The sequence below is a fragment of the Chelonia mydas genome, chromosome 9, assembly GCF_015237465.2.
Source record: "Chelonia mydas isolate rCheMyd1 chromosome 9, rCheMyd1.pri.v2, whole genome shotgun sequence".
Classification (NCBI taxonomy): Eukaryota; Metazoa; Chordata; order Testudines; family Cheloniidae; genus Chelonia; species Chelonia mydas.
Window position 1 is genome coordinate 48,246,905 of NC_057855.1, and position 23,036 is coordinate 48,269,940.

Below are 23,036 nucleotides of genomic sequence, written 5' to 3' on the forward strand. Positions count from 1 at the left end.
TGGTTTAATTCAAGTATCATTTAAGAGGGGAAAAAAATCTCATGGTATCAAAGAATCATAATAGTTAGAACTGGAAAAGACCTACTAAGGTCTAATAAATCATGCAGGCAATACAGCATTTTCTTCTAACCTAAATTTTTAGTGCATTATTCAGTTTTAAATATTTCAGGTAGCTTCCATCATTTAGCTTGGAAGATCCTCACTGTCAAGATATTTTCATCTTATAGTTAACCTATATTGTCACTTCCTTAGTTTGTTAAAAAGGGCAGAATTTGTCTGGCATAATCTTTCTTTCTGGCTCATGCATCGTCACCAGCAATAATCTATCTTGAGTCTCATGTGCCAGGCTAAATTAGCAGGGATTTCAGTTAAAGAGGGAAAAAAAACCCTCTTGTTTATACACTGAGTGAATTCAGTATGGCATTTGAGAGAAAATGAACATGGACCCCGTACAGTGTCATTTTTACAGACACTTTTCAGTGTTGACCCACACCGTAAGCTCACAGTATACATGCAACACTCTGCATCTAAGCAGTCAGGAACCAGACTTGGACTAAAAAGCATTCAGGCCAAAATTTTTAAATGCTTGCACTGTTAACATTGCAGGATGGGTGGCTAAAATATGGTGTTTAGACACCCTGAGATCCATTGCATTGTCATTGTGTGCTGGGCTTCTGCAAGAGTGCTTTGAGTCTTCAGGTGGGAGCTGGGAATAAAAGGGTGATGAAAGGCATGGTCCTTAATTGAATTTTCAGAAGCACTGAGACCGCCTCCTATACATCCAAACAAGTATTGCTGCTCTATCTTGCCAGAAGCATTGAGATGCATCCATATGGAAGTGCTGTTTGGTTTAACATCAATGATGATGAGACTTAGGGCATGTCTACACTTACCTCCAGAGCGATCGGTCCAGCAGGGTCTAGTGAAGACGTGATAAATGGACTGCCGAGCGCTCTCCTGTCGACTCCAGTACTCCAATGGAGTGAGAGGCGCAGCCGGAGTCGACGGGGGAGTGTCAGCAGTCGACTTACTGAAGTGAAGACACCGCGATGAGTAGATCTAAGTACGTCAACTTCAGCTACGTTATTCAGGTAGCTGAAGTTGCGTAACTTAGATTGATACCCCCTCTCCCCCTCAAGTGTAGACCAGGCCATACAGATTTTCTCAGTTCATGCAGCACATTTTTATTTTTATTGCAGGCACATTCCAAACATTGTAGGAAATCATCACCGGATAGTTTTCTTGTTCCTTAAGTGTGATGGGTTTTCTGCACAGTGTACATACATTTCATGATGGTTTTGATAAATTTTACTCCCCATATGTGATGCCATGAAACACCTCCTGAAAGTAACAGCCAGGCATAGCCAGTTAGTGACATCGGTGAAATCCCATCATTTAGAGGCCCAATCCATCTCTCATTAAGGTCAGTAGCAAGACTCCAATGGGAGGTCGATGGGTACTAGGTACACCACACAAAAGCATCCGTCACTGCTTTTCATTGCAAATTTGTCTTTAGCAGGCCAACACCTTGTCAATTCAATCAGCAACTGACTAAAAATGTTGCCTACAGCGGCAGAACACTCTGCCCACTGTAGAGCCTTATGGCTCTGCAAAGAGTGCTGGAGATTCCACATGTGTGGATATCAGGCTTCTTAGTGGCAGTAATGTGGTATCTTTTATTAATGAGATTAGAAGTTTGGCTGATGAAGGTCATAGTGTTGATGTAATAGACTTCTGTAAGGCCTTTCAGTTGGTACAGCATGATATTGTGATTAAAAAACTAGGGCTGTCAAACGATTAAAACAATTAATTGTGATTAATCATGAGATAAAAGAAGTGATTAATTGCCATTTTAATTTCACTGTTAAGCAATAATAGAATACCATTTATTTAAATATTTTTGAATGTTTTTTACATTTTCAAATATATTGATTCAATTACAACACAGAATACAAAGTGTACAGTGCTCACTTTATATTTTTTTACAAATATTTGCACTGTAAAAAAGATAAACAAAAGAAATAGTATTTTTCAGTTCAACTTATACAAGTTCTGTAGTGCAGTCTCTTTACTGTGAAAGCGCAATTTTCAAATGTAGAATTATTTTTTTTACATAACTGCATTCAAAAACACAACAATGTAAAACTTTAGCACCTACAAGTCCACTCAGTCCTCCTCCTTGTTCAGCCAATTGCTAAGATAAACAAATTTGTTTATATTTACGGGAGATAATGCTGCCTCCTTCTTTACAATGTCACCTGAAAGTGATGATAGGCATTCGATGGCACTGTTATAGCTGGTGTTGCAAGGTATTTATATGCCAAATATGCTAAACGCCATCAGTAAAAACCAGTCACAACACGGGCTTGCCTACTGAGGGACAGGTTCCAGGCAATGAGAGAAAGCATAACTCACATCATCAACAATCCTTATGTACTGGTGAGGACTTGCCTATCCCTCCTTGGTCACATGGTTTTGCATACATATGTGACCACTTTCACTTTCGACTCCATCTTTGCTGCCTCCAGATGTGACTCCAAACAGTTTACTCACCCAAACATCACGCCATAGACCTCATGCTGAGAGTCCCTGCTCTCATCCCTTCAGATAGACCCACATCACGTATTCATAGGGATTCCCTTCCTCTCCTCCCCGGAAAAGACAATCATCGTCGACACACGTCAGACAATATGACCACTGTTTTCTACAGCAACAAACTGGGATGGGGGGTCACAAGATCGACCGCTCTATACACAGAAACAGTCAGTCTCTGGAATTGATGCATCACTCATCAGACCCTCTTGTGCTTGCGGAGTTGCTCTATTTTATGGTTGACCATGAGTGGGAACTTCATGGTTTGGTAGTGATATCTTCACCCAACGTGGGATTCCGATCAGAGACCTCTTTGCCTCGCATATAAATAGGAAATGCACCATGTACTGCTCCAAGGGAGGTCTCAGCCACCACTTTCAGGGCAATGATCTCCTATTCTCCTGGTCAGACCAAATCAGCTATGCTTTCCCTCCTTTACTGTTCTTCGGGTACTGCACAAGATCCAATGAGATGGAGCAACGGTCATTCTGATCGCCCCCGGCTGGTCCAGACAGTTCTGGTTTCCCAATCTCCATTTCATGTAAACCTGTCCACCAATTCCTATCCACACCTTCCCTGATCTGCTGACACAGTGCAACAGCGAGATCAGGCATCCCAATCCACAGGCGCTGCTCCACCTGAGAGCATGGTATTTGAATGGACATCTGCATTAGAACGGATCTGTTCTTCAACTGTGCAAGACATCCTCTCCAGCAACGGGGAGGAATCCACCAGGCGCTGTTACTGGAGCAAGTGGAAGCGCTTTGCCTCCTTGACCCAACAAAATTGGAGTTTCACCGGAATCAGCAGGGATCCCCCTCTTCCTAGACTGTGTGCTATTCCTGAAGGCATCGGATCTCACCATGAACTTTCTGAAAGTCCATTTGGTGGTAATTAGCACATTCCCGTACGGTCACTCTGTCTTTACACACCTGCTAACTGCTAGCTTTTGGAAGGGTCTCATCAGAACCTTCCCACCCCAGCCCATCACACCCCAATGGGACCTGAAACTAGTTCTAGCTATGCTAATGAAAAAAAATAACCATTTGAACTGTTAACATTGTGCTCTATGTCCCTTCTTTCTATGAAAGTCTTCTTCCTTGTTGGTATCACTTTCGTGAGAAGGGTCGGCAAACTCGGAGCTATGATAGCAGACCTGCCTTTCACAGTTTTCCACAAAAGATAGTCTCACTGAGCCTGCATCCCAAATTCTTACCAAAGGTAATCTCCCAGTTTCACATCAATCAATCCATTCACTTAACTGTTTTCTTCCTGAAGCCCCACACACCTACAGAGGAACGCACATTCCATTCTCCGCACGACCATTTCATCCTCATCCTCACACCCTCTTCCAGCTTAGGTACTGCTTGTTAATCATCCTCAGTGGAATACAGTAGGGCCCGTTACTTGAAGAAGAAGAAGAGGTTGTTCCCCATTATGTAGCTGTGCATTTGATTTTTTTTTCCTTCCTTAATGTAGTACTTTCCACCTGTCTATTGAATTTCATCTTGCTGATTTCTGACCAATTCTCCAGTTTATTAAGGTAATTTTAAATTCTAATTCTATCTTCCAAAATGTTTGCAACCCCTCCCAGCATGATGTCATCTGCATATTTTATAAGCATACTCTCAGTTCCATTCTCTGTCATTAATGAAAATATTGAACAGTATCGGACCAGAGACAAATCCCTCCAGGACTCCAGTTGATACGTCTTCCCACTTTGACAGCCAGCCATCGATAACTACCCTTTGAGTATAGTTTTTCAACAAGCTGTGCCCTTATCTTATAACAGTTCCATCTAGACCACATTTCCCTAGTTTCATTATGACAGTGTCATGTGGAACTGGATCAAAAGCTATATTAAAATCAACATACATCATGTCTACTGCTTCCCCTTGTCTACCAAGCCAATAACCTTGTCAAAGAAGGAAATTAGATTGGCTGGCATGATTTGTTCTTCACAAATCAATGTTGGCTATTCCCTATCAACCCTATAATCCTCTAGATGCTTACAAATTCATTGTTTAATCATTTGTTCCGGTATCTTTCCACGTATCAAAGTTAGGTTGACTAGTCTACAATTCTTCAGGTCCTGTTTGTTCCCCTTTTTAAAGATAGGTACTATGTTTCCCTTCTCCAGACCTCTGGGACCTCACCCATCCTGCAGAAGCTTTCAAAGATAATAGCTAATGGTTCTGAAATTGCTTTCAGGTAGCCCTTTTAGTACCATAGGGTAAAGCTTGTTAGGACCCGCTGACTTGAATTTATCAAACTTACTTAAATATTCTTTAACCTGTGTTTTTCCCTATTTTGTCTTGCATTCCTCTCCCCTGTTAATATTAATTGTGTTAAGCATCTGGTTGCCATTAACTTTTGTAGTGAAGACTGAAGCAAAATAGGCACTAGCTACATCAGCCAACATCCTTCATGCCTCATAATCAGGGTTGGGACCAGGGAGGAGCACAGAGATTGTACTAGAAGACAAGCTCCTTTTGGTCATGGATACAGGCAGAATCTGCACACTCACACTTCTGGACCTCTTTGCAGCCTTGTGACACAGTGCACCACAAAGTATTGGTATTGCTAATACATTACATAGCAGGAGTAGATGGCCCCGCACTACAATCATTCTTTTCCAGCATAACTCAAGTGGTAATGAGTAACTGCTCCTCCTCTCTGAAGGCCCTCACTTGCAGGGATCCATACCATCCCTGCTTCTCTACAATATTTGCATGAGACCAGTGTCAGAGATAGTGAGATACTGTGATTTTGGCTGCAAACGGGATGCCAATGACAGTCAGTTCTATATCTCATTCTCAACTGATACAGCCACCGCTACTGCTAATGAATCTGAATACCTACAGGACATCAGCTCTTGGATGAAGACCAGTTCGCTCAGCTGAACCCAGGCAAGATCTAAGTGGTACTGGTTGCAAAGGGGGAACTCTGAAGAACTGGCCAAGACATTGTCCCTGCCTTCCATCGAATGCATGCATCCTACATTCAAGGTGGTATGACGCCTCAGGGCCCTTTCTGACTCCTTGCTAAGCTTGGATGACCAAGTAGCATTAGTCTCCAAAAATGCCTTCTTTCACCCCAACTGGTAAGGGAAACGCCTTTGCTTCTTCTTCGAGGAGTACCCGCTCGTAATGATCCATGCGTTTGTCATCTCTAGGTGGGGTTGCTGTAACTTGTTGTATCTAAAGCTAAATGTGAAGATGATGCACCAGCTCCAGTTGGTATAGAATTCGACTGCCCACTTTCTCAATGGCTCAGGCTGTTACAAGCACATCAGGTTTCTGTTTGTGTCCCTCCACTGGTTCCCAGTTATGTTTGATCCTAATTTTCAAAGCAGTTAATGGATCAGTTCCCAGCTACATCAAAGACTGAATTTTGATCTATGAAACACTGCGACATCTTGTGTCTTGTGGCACATCAAGAAAGAGATCTTGGAGTCATTGTGGATAGTTCTCTGAAAACATCCACTCAATGTGCAGCGGCAGTCAAAAAAGCGAACAGAAAGCTGGGAATAATTCAGAAAGGGATAGATAATAGGACAGAAAATACCATGTTGCCTCTATATATAAATCCATGGTATGCCCACATCTTGAATACTGTGTGCGGATGTGGTCACCTCATCTCAAAAAAGATGTATTGGAATTAGAAAAGGTTCAGAAAAGGGCAACAAAAAAGCTTCCTTATGAGGAGAGATTAATAAGACTTGGACTTTTCAGCTTGGAAAAGAGATGGCTAAGGGGAGATATGATTGAGGTCTATAAGATCATAACTGGTGTAGAGAAAGTAGATAAGGAAGTGTTTACTACTTCTCGTAACACAAGAACTAGGGGTCACCAAATGAAATTAATAGGCAGCAGGTTTAAAACAAGCAAAAGAAAGTATTTCTTCACACAACGCAGTCAACCTGTGGAACTCCTTGCCAGAGGATGCTGTGAAGGCCAAGACCATACCAAGGTTCAAAAAAGAACTAGATAAATTCATGGAGCATAGGTCCATCAATGGCTATTAGCCAGGATAGGCAGGAATGGTGTCCCTAGCCTCTGTTTGCCAGAAGCTGGGAATGAGCGACAGGGGATGGATCACTTGATGATTACCTGTTGTGTTCATTCCCTCTGGGGCACCTGGCACTGGCCACTGTCGGAAGACAGGATACTGGGCTAGATGGACCGTTGGTCTGACCCAGTATGGCCATTCTTATGTTCTTATCCTGGGACCAACACAGCTACAACAATACTGAATACATATGATGAACAGAAACAATCAGTTCAAGTCCCAGTCTACAGATATCTCCTTTTGTTTAATTAAATCAGTTTTAAATGCAAAAACATTTTGATAAACTTACTTCTTTTCTTGTGTATCCAGCACATTTAAGATATTCTTATTTAACTATTTTTTAAATGCTCTTTTTGTGCATTTTTAATTGAATTCCAATTTCCATCCAAATACAGCTTGACACAAATATGAGTTAAAAATTAATCATCTAGTAAATAGGAAATACATCATTCATCATTTTCTAGAACAATAAAAATGTAAATTAAACAATGTAATTGTTTAAATGTGTTTATAGATAACAGTGTATCCTCCTGGCTACCAAAAAAAAGTAGCAGACTTAATGTAAAGGCTGTATTTAGTTGCAGATCAACCAATGAGAATCCGTATTTTGTTGGGAGAATAACTAAAAAGTAATATACAAAACAAGTTTGAAATCAGTGATTGAAATCAAGGTTTCCTGCTTGCAGATTGATTAAAATCTGATTTTAAAACAGTGCACTCTATTGTATTGTAGCATATAGCTACAACAACCTGTATGTTACTGACATAGTGGAATAGGATATATATTATTTGATTTTTTTTTAAATTTAATTTAATAGGAAATTGTATTTTTTAAAAGAAATTAACAAAATTAACTAATTTGATTTATGATGCTGAATTTCATAGCAAAAGTTTTTAGTATTGGTTGATTTTAGTATGTGGCCCATTTTTGGCAGGGCTATATTAGTATCCTATCATTGAATCCTATAAGTTCAGTGGTACTCAACCTGTTTACCATTTCAGGGTGCATATGCAGCTCCCTGTGTTATGTGGGTCTCATCCACACAATATATATATATATATTACCTGTATGGCCCTGAGGATGTCACATGGGCTGCAGCTGTGTGCTGATTGGGCCATAGGTTGAGAACTGCTGAATCAGATGTTCCCACAAGGTGGGTGAGGTAATATTTTTTATTGGAACAACTTCAGTTGGTGAGAGAGACAAGCTTTTGAGCTTACGCACAATTTTTCAGGTCTGGGAAACTTACTCAGAGCTAGTTTACACTAGAAGCTCTACAGTGGCACGGTTGCACCAATGCAGCTGCGCCACTGTAGCGCATCTGGTGAAGATGCCTTATGCTGACCGAAGAGAGTTCTCCTGTCAGCATAATAAAACTACTTCTGCGAGAGGCGGTAACTATGTGGGCGGGAGAAGCTTATTCACACCCCTGAGCGACATAAATTATAGTGACCTAAGTGGTAGTGTGTACAAGCCCTCAGTGTCACAGCTAAATACAAGATGGAACAGATTGTTTAGCATAAGTAGTTAACACATATTTCAAGGGACCATTCAAGGTGAAGTGGCCCATTAACATCCCTCCAGTCATAGGGAGGAAAGAAAGAGTAGAGGGAAGCAGCTGAGGGGGGTTGTTAGTGGGTTACAGATTGTTGTAATAAACCATAAATCCAGTGTCTCTGTTCAGTCCATTATTTTTAAGTGTCTAGCAAAGTTATGAATTTAAGCTCCCAGGCTCAACTTTTGAAAGTGTTTCTTTTGGGAATGAGGAATGATAGGTCAGATATTGATCGCTTTGTGAGAAGTGTTCACCCACAGGTGATGTGTTATTTTTGTATTTTATCATTTTCCTGTGTGAGTTAATTCAAGAGCTCAGAGATTGTCTGGTTTCACCCATATAATTGCTTTTGGGGCATTCAGTGCACTGGATGAGGTACACCACATGTTGTGATAGGCATGTGTAGGGCCCAGGGATCTTGCAAGGTGTTGGGGGGTGTTTAACTTTGCAGTAGTAGAGCTATGTCTGCAGGTTTTGTGTCTGTTGTCTGACAGGGTCTGGTGCCACTTGGAGTTAGTGTCTGGTCTGTGGAGAGTTTGCTTCTGATGATGAGATCGGAAAGGTTGGGGGTTGTTTGAAGGTTAGAAGGGAGGATTCAGGAAAGATTTATTTCACCTTGAATAGTCTCTGGGAATATGTGTTAACTACTTATGCTAAACAATCTGTTTAATTTTGTATTTAGCTGTGACACTCTGAGTAAGGCCATATCTACCTACATAGATTATGTCAATCTAACTTACATCATCATACAGCCACTGAAGTTATTAAATTGCTTGTGTGTGTGCATGCTTGGCTCTTTATGTCGGCGGTGCACATCCTCATCAGGAGCACCTGTGTCGACTGTATTGTCAGTGTGGGACATTGTGGGACACCTCCTGAAAGCGAGTAACAGTCAATGTAAGCAGTGCAGTGTATATAGACGCTGCATCGAACTAATTACATCGACAGTGACTCTATGCTACTTGGGGAGGTGGTGCTAAGTCACCGTAGAGAGGCACTTACATTTTTGGGAGCCAAATTTAAGTGAAGACACTTCCACGGCTAGGTTGATGCAAGGCAGCTTATGTCAACCTTATCGTGCAGTGTAGACCAGGCCTAAGTTTTGCAGACCTGAAGAAAGCTCTGCATAAACTCGAAATCTCTCTCTCTCTCTCTCTCCATCAGAAGTTGGTCCAATAAAAGATATTTCCTCACCCACCTTGTTTCCATAATATCCTAGGGCCAACACAGCTACAACAATTCTGCACACAAGTTCCCAAAACTCATTTCAGCACTTATGGGTTTATTATATGAGGATTTGTTTTTCCCTTTGAGAACCCTGCGAAGGTAGCTGTCTATATTTATAGGTATTTTTTCCTGCGGTGGGTCTATCAAGACACTGGGTATTGATACCCCACTTTTCAGCTGATGGAGTGAGAACATCAAAAGAAATTGAAGATATAAGGGCTGTTTCTGGCTGAGCAACCCAGTTTACTTCCTGTCTCCCGCAGAAACATCAGCCTTTTCTAGTTAGGCTTTTAACTTAATTTGTTTTTCACTTCTTTCACTTTTTAAAATGAGCCAGTTGCATCCCTACATGGGATGTCAGGGGTTTGAGTTAATTTCTTCTTGTCTCCGCTTTGGAGCTCTGTGTGAAGAACATCCAACCCATGATGAATCTCCTGTTGCTCCTTCTTATAGCTTAATAGATTCCAAGGCCATAAGGGACCATTGTGATAATCTAGTCTGATCTCCTGAATAACACAGGTCATAGAACTTCCCCAAAATAATTCCTGGAGCAGATCTTTTAGAAAAACATCCAGTCTTGATCTAAAATTTGCCAGTGATGGAGAATCTACCACAATCCTTGATAAATTCTTCCAGTAATTAATTGCTCTCACTGTTAAAAATGCACGCCTTATTTCCAATTTTTGTAGCTTCAGGTTCCAGGCATTGGATTGTATTATTCCTGTCTCTGCTAGATGGAAGAGCCCCCCATTATTAAATATTTGTTCCCCATATAGGGAAGTGTAGATTGTACTCAAGTCACTCATTAACCTTCTCTTGGATAAGCTAAATAGATTGAGATCCTTCAGTCTGTCCTATAAGTCCTGTTTTCTAATCCTTTTGTCATTCTCTTGAGTCCTCTCCAATTTATCAACAGCCTTCTTGAATTGTGGGCTCCAGAACTGGACACAGTATTCCAGCAACTGTTGCACCAGTGCCAAATGCAGAGGTGAAATAACTTATCTATTCCAGCTCAAGACTCCCCTGTTTATGCATACAAGGATCACGTTAGCCCTTTTGGCCACAGCGTCTTAGGGGAGCTCATGTTCAGCTGATTATCCATCACAACCCCCAAACCTTTTTCAGTCATTGCTTCCAAGGATAGAGCCCCTATCCTGTAAATACAGCCTACATTCTTTGTTGCTAAACATATACATTTACATTTAGCTATATTAAAACATATACTGTTTGCTTGCACCCAGCTTACCAAGTGATCCAAGATCGCTCTGTGTGAGTAACCTGTCCTCTTCATTATTTACCACTCCACCAATGTTTGTGTTATCTACAGACTTTTATCAGTGATTTTATTTTCTTCCAGGTCATTGATAAAAATGTTAAAAGGCATAGGGCCAGAAACCAATCCCTGTGGGACCCCACTAGAAACACACCCACTTGCATTTTGAGAGCTCTCAATTAGACAGCTCTTAACCCATTTAATGTGTGCCATATTAATTTTATATCTTTCTAGTTTTTTAGCCAAAAAGTCACGAGTTACTTTTACAGAAGTCTATTACCTTTTTCCTGACACAACTGCAAGAACCTCAGGTGATGGTGGTTTCGTAGGGTACCAGAAAAGTCAATTAATATGTGGTTCTGTTGTGTTGAGCCTTAATGTGGCTTGAAATCTTAAATTGCCAAAGGTGGGTGAAAGGTGGCAGGATATGATTTTAACCGATATACATGTTATGTAAATCTGTTGAAAGAAAACACAGTGACGGCTAAGGAATGATGTAAATTGAGTTTTTTGAACAAAAAGGCTTTCAGGCCTCCTGGTGAATTTGCAGAATTGTAGCCACAGGCAAAAGTGTTCTTAAGATAAGAGCAAGCATGCAGGTATGGACCATCCGGCACTTGTTTTGGTTGCTACTCCTTTTGGATGTTGCTTTTCTGGACAGCACTTGTCGGTTTGCTTATGCATGACAGCAAGCTAATGTCTGGTAGGGAGAACTGTACTGCATCTCACTCTTGGCTGAGACTTTCAGCACTGTTGCAAACCTGCTGGGACTGAGGGATTTATAGTCATACAGTTGGGCCTTCTTTTTCCTGGTGCTGAAAGATGTTCTGACTAAACAAGATGTTCGTGGAGAAACAGGCAATAGTACCATCTACACAGTTGTGTTCTGAGCAACTTCTGAGAAGGGAAACTAAAGTTCCTACTATTACTCCTGTCATAGTTAAACGGTGAACTGTACTTCAGACCCCTCCTGGTCTCTTCGAGGGCACCCCTCTCAGGCCTCTAGCCGTTGCCTTTCTTTGGGTAGAATTACAGGATTTTCCCACTCTCAGACAAGGCTCTGGGTTGCAGTCCCCTGTGATGAATTGTGAGTACCTCAGCAGGCCTGACTTACCTTCAGTGCCCGTGGCTTTGCTCCCTCTGGGAGCAGTGGTAGTGGTGAGCAGTGGCCAAACAGCCTTTGCTTAAATACTTTTTCTTAAAGCAAAGCATTTACTTAGAACCAAAGCATTTAAGAGAAAACCTGTGTCTCTCTATGGCTTACATTGTCTGGGTCTGGGGGAAGGCTCAACTTCTTCAGATTCCCTCTGCAGTTTTACTCTGTCAACCTGTCACTCTGGACAGCTCCTGGTTGACCCTCCTTTCCTTTCATGAGCGGGGCATTTAACTATTTATAGCCCTTTGATTTGTTAGTTCTTAGCATTGGCAGAAGAGTTTTCACTTTGGCTTTGAGCCTGGAAGTATGCCATTGGCCTGTAGTTGCCCCCCAATGTTTGCTGGGGGGTTGCTTATCTATAGCTATTGTGTTGTTTTCCACAGCCCCCTATTAAGTTATATCAATGGATTAATACAGAAAAGTTTTATAACTCAGTAAACAATAACTTCACCTCACTGACCAAGTCACATAGGGCACATCTACACTGCAGTCAAAAACACATTTCTGGCCTGTGCCAGCTGGCTCGGGCTCGCAGGGCTGAGGCTAAGGGGCTGCTTAATTGCTGTGTAAATGCTCTGTCTGGAGCCTGAGCTTTGGGATCCTCCCTTCTTGCAGGGACCCAGAGCCTGGGCTCCAGCCCAAGCCTGAACATCCACACCGCATTTAAACCGCCCCTTAGCTCAAGCCCCACAAGTCTGAGTCAGCTGGCCATGGGCCAGCCATGGGTGTTTAATTGCAATATAGACATATCTATAAGGTACATCTAAGCTACAAGAAACAAAACAAAACTCCCGCAGCAGCGAGTCGCAGAGCCTGGATCAACTGACTTGGTCTCATGCTGCAGGGCTAAAAATAGCAGTGTAGAAGTTCCTGCTCTGGCTGGAGCCCAGGATCCAAAATCTGGCGAAGGGGGTGGGTCTCAGATCCTGGGCCCCAGTCTGAGCAGGAGCATCTACACTGCTGTTTTTAGCCTAGCAGCACGAGCCTCAGTCAGTTGACTAGACAATGAGACTTGCTGCTGCAGGAAGTTTTTTTGCATTGTAGGCATACCTATAGTGTTAATAAAATTATCACATTTCAGTGTTTGATGTCGCGATGCTATTTAATAATCTGTCACAAATCCTTCCTTCATGTTTTCCTCACCCTCTTATTTCTATCCTTGTATTTTTCTTTTCTCTTTTTATTTAATGAGGGTCTGACTTAGCCAGCCAGAAAAAACTAACATTGCAATACTGCTGTGATCAGAGAGGCAAGCTGAAAGCAATAGCCTGAATCTGGTAGGTTCTGGAGTGCTTAATAAGGTCCTGTACTAAGTGCTGACACTTTCCAGCACTGAAACAGCAAGCAGCAGAGACAGAAGCTATATTTACTTTCTTTTACTGTCCTTTCCCCTAATCCCCAAAATTTTGTATGTTTGTCTCCTGTTTTCTGTTAAGAAGAGAGGATTAGACTTTTCACAACGCCTAACAACCTAAAACAGAGTGTTTCCTAACAGGGGAATTTCATACTATCTGAGAGTCTATTCATTAAAGGTTTTTCTCATTAAAATATTCTGTGGAGATAGAGATAATAGGAGAGCTTTGTTAGGTTTACTTAGTTTTTTAAAGTTGTAGATGTTTTAATTTTTTTTTCTTTTTTAATTTAATTTTTGTTTGCTAATGCACAAGTGAAACTGAGGCCCTGGCAGCATAAACCTGTATCCAGTTACTGTTGCTTTCTCTATTGCCATAACATAACAGATAGATTTTTTAGGATGTTACTTTCCAGCTACCCTATCTGATCATCACAACAGTTCTTACTGACTCCAGCTCTCCCCAGGTGAAGGGCTCAGTTTATCTGTCATAGTGAACATAGAAGCAACCTGTTAAAGGGGATTTCTGATATTTAGTCTCCTCTGCTTAAACAACCAAACCCTTTGTTTCAGAGATGATTCAGCTGAGGCTGGCTTCCGGAGTTTACAAAAACTGCTAATCTTCCACTGCTTCTAGTGGCATCCCCACTTATAGCTGGCTTCTGCTAAAATATATCTGTTAGATATCTTAAATCTTTCATTGATTTATAACAATATTTAGGTATTTCTCACTTACTGTAGTGATCTTAAGAAACAGGATTGGATTCATAACAGAACCAAACAATGAGAAACAGGTAGCAAGATGATCTCCCTTCTCTCTCTGATTTCTCTTCTGATTACTCTTTGTTTAGTTTTTCCCACTATGAGTGTGCATGCTTGTGCTATGTCAGTACTAAAGGAAACTCTTGAATTGGATTGTCAGATGGAAGGCCAATATCACTAAATTCTTTTGATGTCTTGTCTCCAACTTCTGGTGGGAGGATGAAAAAATCCATTGTCTATACTGGCACCTCACTTCCTACACTCCCTCCATTCCCACCCTCTCAGAATTAAGAGATAACCAATTAGAAGGTAAGTAAATTACTGTTCTGGGAGAAGAATGCCACTGGGGGATTTTTGTCTCAAAAATACAGAGAGCTTTTTATTCAGTGATTGTTGTCAGTGACAGTTTGTAGTGAGCGGAATTCCTCTTTTCCTTTGTCCCAAGACTTCTTACTAAGTAGGTTACTTAATGCAGAGATTTTTCAGTGACACATAGCTGGGAGTTAGGAACATTGAATTTTGATGGGAATTGAGCACCAAGCTGTCATTTTCTTTGAAAATCACCCCCATAGTACTTTTATGGCCTAGTCTTTTTTCCTTGTACGTCTCAGCAGCTCCCCCATTTTAGGCTTGGGTACTGACTATTGAAAAGCTAAGGATGCAGCTTGTTAGTTACAGATTGCTGACTAATGGTGCTGAAATTTCTAGTTTTAATACTGTTTTCTTTTCTGACTTATTTCTAGGATGCTACAGTTATCCCCCACCTCATGGCATTGCTTAGTAGGTCTCGATATACTCAAGAATACATATGTCAGATCTTCTCACATTGCTGCAAAGTAAGGAAAGAGAATAAATATTCTCCATGAGGGTTCTTGTGTTTCTGCCATTTAGAAACTGTATAAGATAATATTGACTTCTATGGCTGGAACAGTAGCACAATAAAGACTGAATCCCCCCCGCAATTTGCTGATAGTGTTTCTGGGATTATAGGTAGATACTGCTCTTGGATAAAGTAAAGTTTGCAGATAATAAGAACTTTGGGTTTATTGGGAATTAGAGTGTATTAACTAAAAAAATAAAAACAAAAATTGAATGAAACATAAAACTTCATTGTCAGCATGATTATATTTGAGGATTTCAGTTTTTCTTTTTGCTCTGCTTTGGGAATTTATTGAATAAATCTTAGCTCAGACTGCCTCTGTCCTCTCAAGGCAGCCATTTTGTACCCATGATATTTTGTATTTTGAGAGATTATAGACCAATGAAAAGTGTTCTTGTATTAAAATTGTACTCTTCCTCATTAGTTCTTATGCAGTGAGTGTGCATATGTATCTACTCATGGAATTGCAATTTTGTATTAAACTGAGAACTGAAACTAAAGTGACTGATCTAATTCAAATCTTAGATCTTAAAAGAGGCTTTCTTTTAGCAAAAGTATCAGATATGTAGAGGAAAACTGTTACAACACAGAGAACACTAGAGCGAAATATATAAATTAATCTAAAGTTTGTGGTTAACATGGTGAAAGAAAGACACTCCAGTTCCTATTATTTCTGCCCATTTATCTTTTATGTGGAATTTTATTCCAACATTACCTTAAATCCTGATAATCTTGCATTAGTTTGATGAAATCAAGGATTATCCAGTTTAGTCAGTTACTCTGGGGTCACTTATAAGATGAAAATTAGAACCTTTAGAATATTAAATAGATTTCTCAAATATGTGTTTTTTAACAAGAAAAAAATTCCAATTGAAAACTGAGTAAGAAGATATAGTTTGGAAACATTTGCTTTAGAATGAACGCTGTGTTACAACAATTGTTAGCACATTATTGTAGAAGTGTTAGCACAGGATTGATTGCATAAAACACAAGCTTGCATATAAATGAAAGTAGTAGCTCAGCAGCACTACACAACCAAATCAGGTATATGAAAACTGGATCTCTTACCCTTGAGTATCCAACTCTACTGTGAAAAGGCTGAATTCTGCCTTGCTCTCCCTGACAAAATGAACACCTTGCCCTGTTTTGTAAAACTTGCCAACTTTTCTGTATCATAAATATTTAATTAACTAAACCAAACCCCATTCACTAATTAAGAAAAAAATAAAAAAAGTCTTCTATAGCCAGTATGCTATTTTCACTGAACTGAAAAAATTGGGACATTTAGTTTACCATGAATATTTTGAAAATGTCACATTTTACAGCAAAAATGTAAAAACCTTGAAAATTTTCACACGAAATTATAGAAACCATGAGCATGTAGGGCACACTGAATACATGAGTGTGAATGATTGAAAATATAAATGAGTAATGGTAAATGAAATAGTTGACATAAAATAAATCCCAGAATCATAACAAGAAAACACTACTGTTTTAGAATAGGTAAGAGGATCAGATAATACAAAGAGAAAGAGAGACGCAAATTTTTGATGCTTTGAGGTCTTCTGAAGCTGTTTCTTAAATTGGACAAGAACTTGATCTTTGTTTTTCTAGGTAAATAGAATTTTCATGGGAAACTTGAAAATACCTTTTTTTTCTTTTTAGCTGCTTTATTCCATGGGTACAAGATCTAGCGACCAAAACAAATGCCCTACTACTGTGCCTTCAGATATAATACCAGACAGCTGATATGTCAGAGTCTAACATACTTGCAAGGGTTAAAGAAAACCTGTTTTTCTGTCTTGTACAGATAGGCAAGATATCAAACACCCATGAAAGTTTCAATATGTCTGTGGCCGTGAATAGTTCTGAGCTTGTTTAATGAAAGCTACTATCTTCCCTTGAACAGATTGTGTGCTGGAGAGAATCTTTCTGATTGATTTCTCTGGGGAAAACACTTCACTATGAATACTGGTTTTAGGTAAGCTTCAACATGTATTTTAAAGGGTTATTTGTGCTTCAATGTATTTTTTTTCTTTGTTTACTTTCTAGGCAGGTGGTCTAGCATTTGTGAAGATAACTGACACCACACTCCTCTTAAGAACCAGTGTTCCTGTGAAGGGTTCCCCACTGCCTCCCTCTTCCTGGGCAGAAGGTCAGCTCAGGTCGCGGGAGGCTTCTTTGCCTATCAGCTTTTTTCTCTCTTTTCCACCTCAAATTTCACTGACGACAGCAGACGTTTTCCTTAGATAGAAAATCCTTATTCAATGTTGTTAGTATGGTTGCATACTTCCTTTTGTTTGCGGCATATCTTTTGCTATTTACACTGAGAGTTTTGAGCTAAAAAAAAAAAATTGAGTGGCAATGACTGACAGAATGACGACTCTGGAGAGATTTTGGATGGACGTGAAGGGGAATGCTGGTTCTTGGGACAAGTGGGTGGCCTGTTCTTTACATACAAATCTTGGACACCATCTGCCTATAAAATAAACAAAATCAAGTTAATTGAAAACTAAGGTACAATAATGCACAAAGCATTGTAAAATGCATGTTGAAACTTACGTTGGAAGGGCATTCGGGGTTCATGTTCTCTCTGTCACAGTTATTCTGTTTTCAGGGAAGGTGGCATAAGTGAAGAAGCTTTATTACTACTTTTAATTGTCAAAGTGAGCTTTTTATTTTTAAAAGGCCTATTTTTTTGATGCATGATTGTATGGTACCAAAATTTTGAAAATTAGCACTGGAAATTTCATTTGAATGTAATTGCTATTACTGTTTAAATAACACCTTGATCAGCTATGCAGGATAAATGAAATTCACCCCCCGCAGCAGTACAGCACAACGCTTATGAACTAGCTAAATCCCTCTTAAGCCTCATTCTAAGGATGTAAGTGGGCTGTAGCTAGTTTGTAGGCCTTGTGTTGAACTTCTGCATAAGAGTCTATAGCATCCAAAGATATTTTCGAGTCTTTTTGATGTTTGTCATCATAAATTGTTTGTTAAATCGTTCTTTTGAACATCATCTGTAATAGGCCATGCTATTTTGTTGAAAATCAACTTTTTATAATGATCTGTAAGTAATGAATGATGTGTAATCAAGAACTGTTGTTTCTGTTCCCCAAATGCTACATCCAAGGAAGATTTAAAACTGAAATACCTTGAATCTTTGGAGGACAGGCACAGTATCATTAAAATAGGTCCTAGAACTCCACCATTGTACTCAGAGTAACAAAAGCAATTATCCCTCATTATTGACACAGTTTCTGAGATATCTGAAATTAAAAATGAGTTATATAGTGTATAATCAAGTCTTCACATGTCTAGATTTAAAACAAGTTACTATTTATTGTTGAATAAGCCTGACAGTAGAGTTCTTAAATTTGGGCTATTAATACAAAGTCAGATTTTCAAAGATATGTATATATATATTAAGCATACCTGATTTGTTCAAGGAAACACTTTAAGTGCATGTCCAAACTGAATATTTTTTGCATGCATGTCTAGTTGTGCAGCTAACTAGCCATGAATGCACACAAATAACTCATTTGTGTATTCATGGTGGTATTTACACACAACAAATTAGATGATTCTCTTTGAAAATCTGGCACATGGGAACTAGATAAGTGATATATTTATCAGGTTACAAAAACAAGTTAAAGCAATTCTTGATTTCAATTTCATTCATTTCTCCCCCCGTCTTTTAATATCTCTTCTTCAGCTTCGACACTGGCATAGCTGCGGCTTTAAATCATCGCCTCAGCCACTTCTGTGTGCCAATGTAAGTGTTTTTCTACAGCAAAAAAAGGTATTTTAATTGCATTTTTTGATAGGAAGTTGTCAGTGGTAGCAGCTGAAGCATCTTAAAGCATCAGATATGTTATACGTAAAAATAATTTTCATGGTTTTTCTGGAAAGGGATAATTATAAATGAAGTACTAAAAATATTTTTCATAATACCTTTTAAAAAAAACAAACTGTTTTTAATGACTCCTCAGAAGCTTGGAAGTGAAATGTCTCTACCATTGTCAGATGCACAGAGGTCTGTAGTTCATGTGTGCCAAGTTGGTATAAGTATGAAACAGAATACTGAAATCTTCATTCTGGCAGGAAGACCATTAGCATTTAGGCTGCAAATCAATCAAGAAAATCAGGCAGTGTTTTGCAGGTCAAATTTGGTGTTTCCCACATTTGTCTCTTTCAACCAATCAGATGGCTACAGAAGCTGTGCACAGAGCAGACATCATACCAGTGTGGGAGCTCCAGAGCAGATACTGGAGATACATATTTTATTCTAGGGTGTTTATACTGAAGTTTATTGTTAGGAATTATGTAGTTTGTGGTGACACATGCTGTCACGGCTGTTGACTCTATTTAGAAATTTAACTCTATGAGCCAAAACCTGACTATTACACATTTGTAAAGACAGTACTAGTCCTTTTACTCCCCCATATAGGGATTGTACACTGGCCTGACCAGTATAGAGGATGATGAGATTGGTGTGCAAGGGGCCATAGAGTTGTTCCACAGGAATGGATACATGGAGCTATTAAAAGCGGCGGTGTGTGGTGACTGGGGGTCCTGCCCTTCTCTTCCCATGCAAAAGCTAAGCAGAGACCACTATAGCCTTGAGGGCATAGCAGCTCCTGTCAAGCAGCCATGGGGTATAGTGTAAACGAGGAATGGGGAACAAAGGTATCCCCTGGAATGGGAGCAGGGAGGAGTCTGTCAGGGTTGTGCCTTTTTCCTCCAGATGTCCTCAGTCTCGATGAGGCCCATCATCCCCATCTGATGTCTCTGTTTTTAAGTTGCCAGCCAGTTCTGCAGATTGGGGCAGTCCTGCCCTCAAAGGTGGGTTGTCATGGGAAGAGGCAGTGGGAGTAGAGTCATGCACTCAACTTCCAGGGGAGGAAGAGCTCACTGATCACCTATGATTCACTGAGACTGCTGAGGGTGGGAGGTCCCCTGAGGGTTCCATTCCTCCTCTGCCTCCATAGAGCCTGGCCAGACCACAGAGATCTTGAGACTTTTGTACTGTAGAGGAGACATGGGATCAGTATTTGGACTTGAATTGATTTCAAACTGAGTTTTTGAAAACTGAAAAATGTTTAACACCTCAGACGCTTATTTTTACTTACTCTTTAAGTACTTAAGGTTGCTGAGCTGTCTTTACAGTTGATGTATTTGAAATAGTATTATAAAAAACTTTTAAAATCTAGATTACATGTGTAGGAGTTACTAGTGTAGGAGTGAGACACTACTCTCGCCACACTGTCAGTTGATCCACATTCTGATATATGGGAACAGTTTTAGAATTGGTTACTTGCTATCTTTTCTGGGGTTGTTATTGCTGAAAATGCATGGGATTTGCAATGGAAGAGGTGTTGCAGAATCTTCTATAATATTGCAAAGATTGAAACAGTATATTGCTAGCAGCCCTATATCAGCTATGAAAAATAAAATCCCCATTGTCAATTATTGTAGAACTCATCCTTCATTAATTAAAATGTTATAACTTCACTCACTCTACTCCTAATCTCTCTAGTTTTGGTATTTCCTTCCAAGAATGAGAATGAAAATGACTATCAATAAGTAGGTCAAGCTCAACAGATGTAACAGAAAGTTAGCTTCAGACGGTAAAGAAACTAGCACATTTCCAATGTACAAAGCAAAGAATGGCAGGAAAACCTGCATTTTAGTACTTACTGAAGTTACACTTAACAGGAAGCCTCTTCCACATTTGTTTTTAAAAGAATAAATACTCCTTTTTTTCCCTTTATAGGGTCCAGATCATCAGACAATCTTGTTTAACCATGGAGCAGTTCAGAATATTGCTCACCTATTAAGTTCCACGTCCTACAAAGTAAGGCATTAAAACTGCTTGAGATTTTGATTTCACATCAGTTATAAAAGCAATCTGTATTAATGTAATTATAGAAATTATATGTATGCATATATACATATATATACACACACACACACATATAAAAGTATGCAATACACATTTTTTGGGTGCCTATTGTTGTTTTTGTCTTGTATATAGAGATATACAGAAACCTGCCACAACATATCTGGGTGCTCTATAAAGTTAAAATCCAGTAATTGAAATAGAGCTTGACTTAGAGGCAAGCAGCCATTTTGCCTAACAAAAGAAAATGAAGACATCTTAAAAGAAAGAGCTGGTGAAAAGGGGAGCATAGATGAGCTGACCTGGATAGAAATAAGTCAAGTATGTGTTGAAAACTTGATTATGTAGCTGAAAGGGCCTCTGAGTGGTTTTTATTCTACTGAATCCTTTGGAGTCTGGGCTCTACCATATGCTTTTGTTTCTGAAATCCATCCTGGATGGGTCAAGTACCAATGAAGAATGCTGATTTGATTGCACAGTGTTGTCGTGAAGTGGTATTTCTGGGACAACCTCACACTGTATGAATTTGGATTTGGTGGCAGTGGTACCTCTAATGGCTATTTGCTGGCGGTCTGAAACTAAATTTTCAAAGCCTGATTCAAAGAAAGAGGCTGAGCAAAATTCCACAGTTTTACTCAAAACTGCATGTCTGAGTGCACACACAGATGCATACGTGTTCTGTCTAAGGCTTTGAGAATTTGGTCCCTCGGGGCTAACATGTAAGTAAATACATAGTTTAAACTATGTCTGTTGGTATATGCTTGTGGAAAACATGACTGTGGATTAAAGTCAGTGCTGTGACCTTGCGGAGGCTAAGCAATTATGAAAGGTTTTTAGAAAAGGAGCCTCTTACACAAATAATTAACTTTGAACAATGTCACCCTATATAAACTTTCAGAATGAAATCTTTGAAAGTAAATAGTTAATTCCCTGATTTTTTCAAGTACTACATTTAAATATATCTAAGGCTATATTTGTTATCTTTTGGAGTGAGACTGTATCTTACTGTTCACAGATCCATAGGTATAAAGGCCAGAAGAGATCTTTGCAATCATCCAGTTTGATCTGCTGTATAACGGGCCATACAGCTTCACCCAGTGACTTCCTGCATCTGTCACAATAATTTGTGGCTGATCTAGCCTTTTAGAGAGAGATCCAGTCTTGATTTAAAGATTTCTAGTAATGTAGAATTTGCCACATCTCTTGGTAATCTGTTCCAATGATTAGTTACCTGAGTGTTTAAAAATTAACATCTTATTTCCAGTCTGAACTATGACGACTTCAATTTCCAGCTACTGGATCTTTTTATACCTTTACTTTTAGCAGTCAGAGACCTCTATCAAGTATCTTCTTCCTGCGTAGGCAATTATGGACCATAGTCAAGTAGCCTCTTAATCTTCAATAAGCTAAGTAGTTGAGCTACTTTCATTTTTTATTGTAAGGCAGGCTTTCTAGACCATGAATCATTCTTTAGTTTTACTCTGAGCCCTTTAAAATTTTTCAACATCCTTTTTGAAGTTGACACCAGAACTGGACAAAGTATTCCAGTGGTGGTCCCACCAGTACTGTATACTCTAAGTAATATCACCTCCCTCTAGATATTCAATATTCTCCCCTATTTGTACGTACAAGAATCACATCAGCCCTTTTGCCCACAGCATTGAGAAGCTCACATTCAGTTGGTAGTCAGCAATAATCCCTGAGTCCTTTTCATTGTCACTGAGGCCTCCATCACATTGTAATAGTAATGGGAGATTTGATGATTAGGTAATAGTAATGGGGGATTCGATCATTAGAAATATAAATAACCGGGTTTGTGATGACTGAAAGAACGGCATGGTGAATTTCCTGCCGTGCGAAGGTTGCAGATGTCTCTAGACATCTAGACAGGCTTATGTATAGTGCTCAGGAGGAACCAGTGGTTGTAATACATATAGGTACCAATGACATAGGGTAAGTAGGGGAGAGGTCCTGGAGGCCAAATTTAGGCTGCTAGGTAAGAGATTGAAATCTAGGATTTCCATGATAGCATTCTCTGAAATGCTTCCATTTCCACACACAGGGCCAGTTAGATGGGCAGAACTACAGGGTCTAAATGCATGGATGAGATAATGGTGAAGGGAGGAGGGGTTTTGATTTTATTAGGAACTGGGGAACCTTTTGGAAAAGGAGGAGCATATATAGGAAGCATGGCTCCACATAAACCAAAACAGAAGCAGATTGCTGGCATGTAAAATTAAAAAGGTGATAAAGAAGTTTTTAA

At 39.7% G+C, this 23,036-nt stretch overlaps 1 protein-coding gene across 17 annotated transcripts in view; it reads left to right on the top strand.

Annotated features, from left to right (window-relative positions):
• The window catches only part of ARMC8 (armadillo repeat containing 8), a 179,896-nt gene that overhangs the window by 67,140 nt on the left and 89,720 nt on the right, over nt 1–23,036 (top strand). For 10 of the 17 annotated variants that reach the window (XM_037909429.2, XM_043523054.1, XM_043523056.1 and 7 more), the window contains 3 exons: nt 14,732–14,824; nt 18,587–18,646; nt 20,648–20,728. The exons of 2 other annotated variants lie outside the window; for them this stretch is intronic. In XM_037909429.2, coding sequence (XP_037765357.1) covers nt 14,732–14,824; nt 18,587–18,646; nt 20,648–20,728 — 234 coding nt within the window. The remainder of the gene's footprint in view (nt 1–14,731; nt 14,825–18,586; nt 18,647–20,647; nt 20,729–23,036) is intronic. 5 more of the 17 variants (XM_037909430.2, XM_037909432.2, XM_043523053.1 and 2 more) reach the window with 3 other exon arrangements.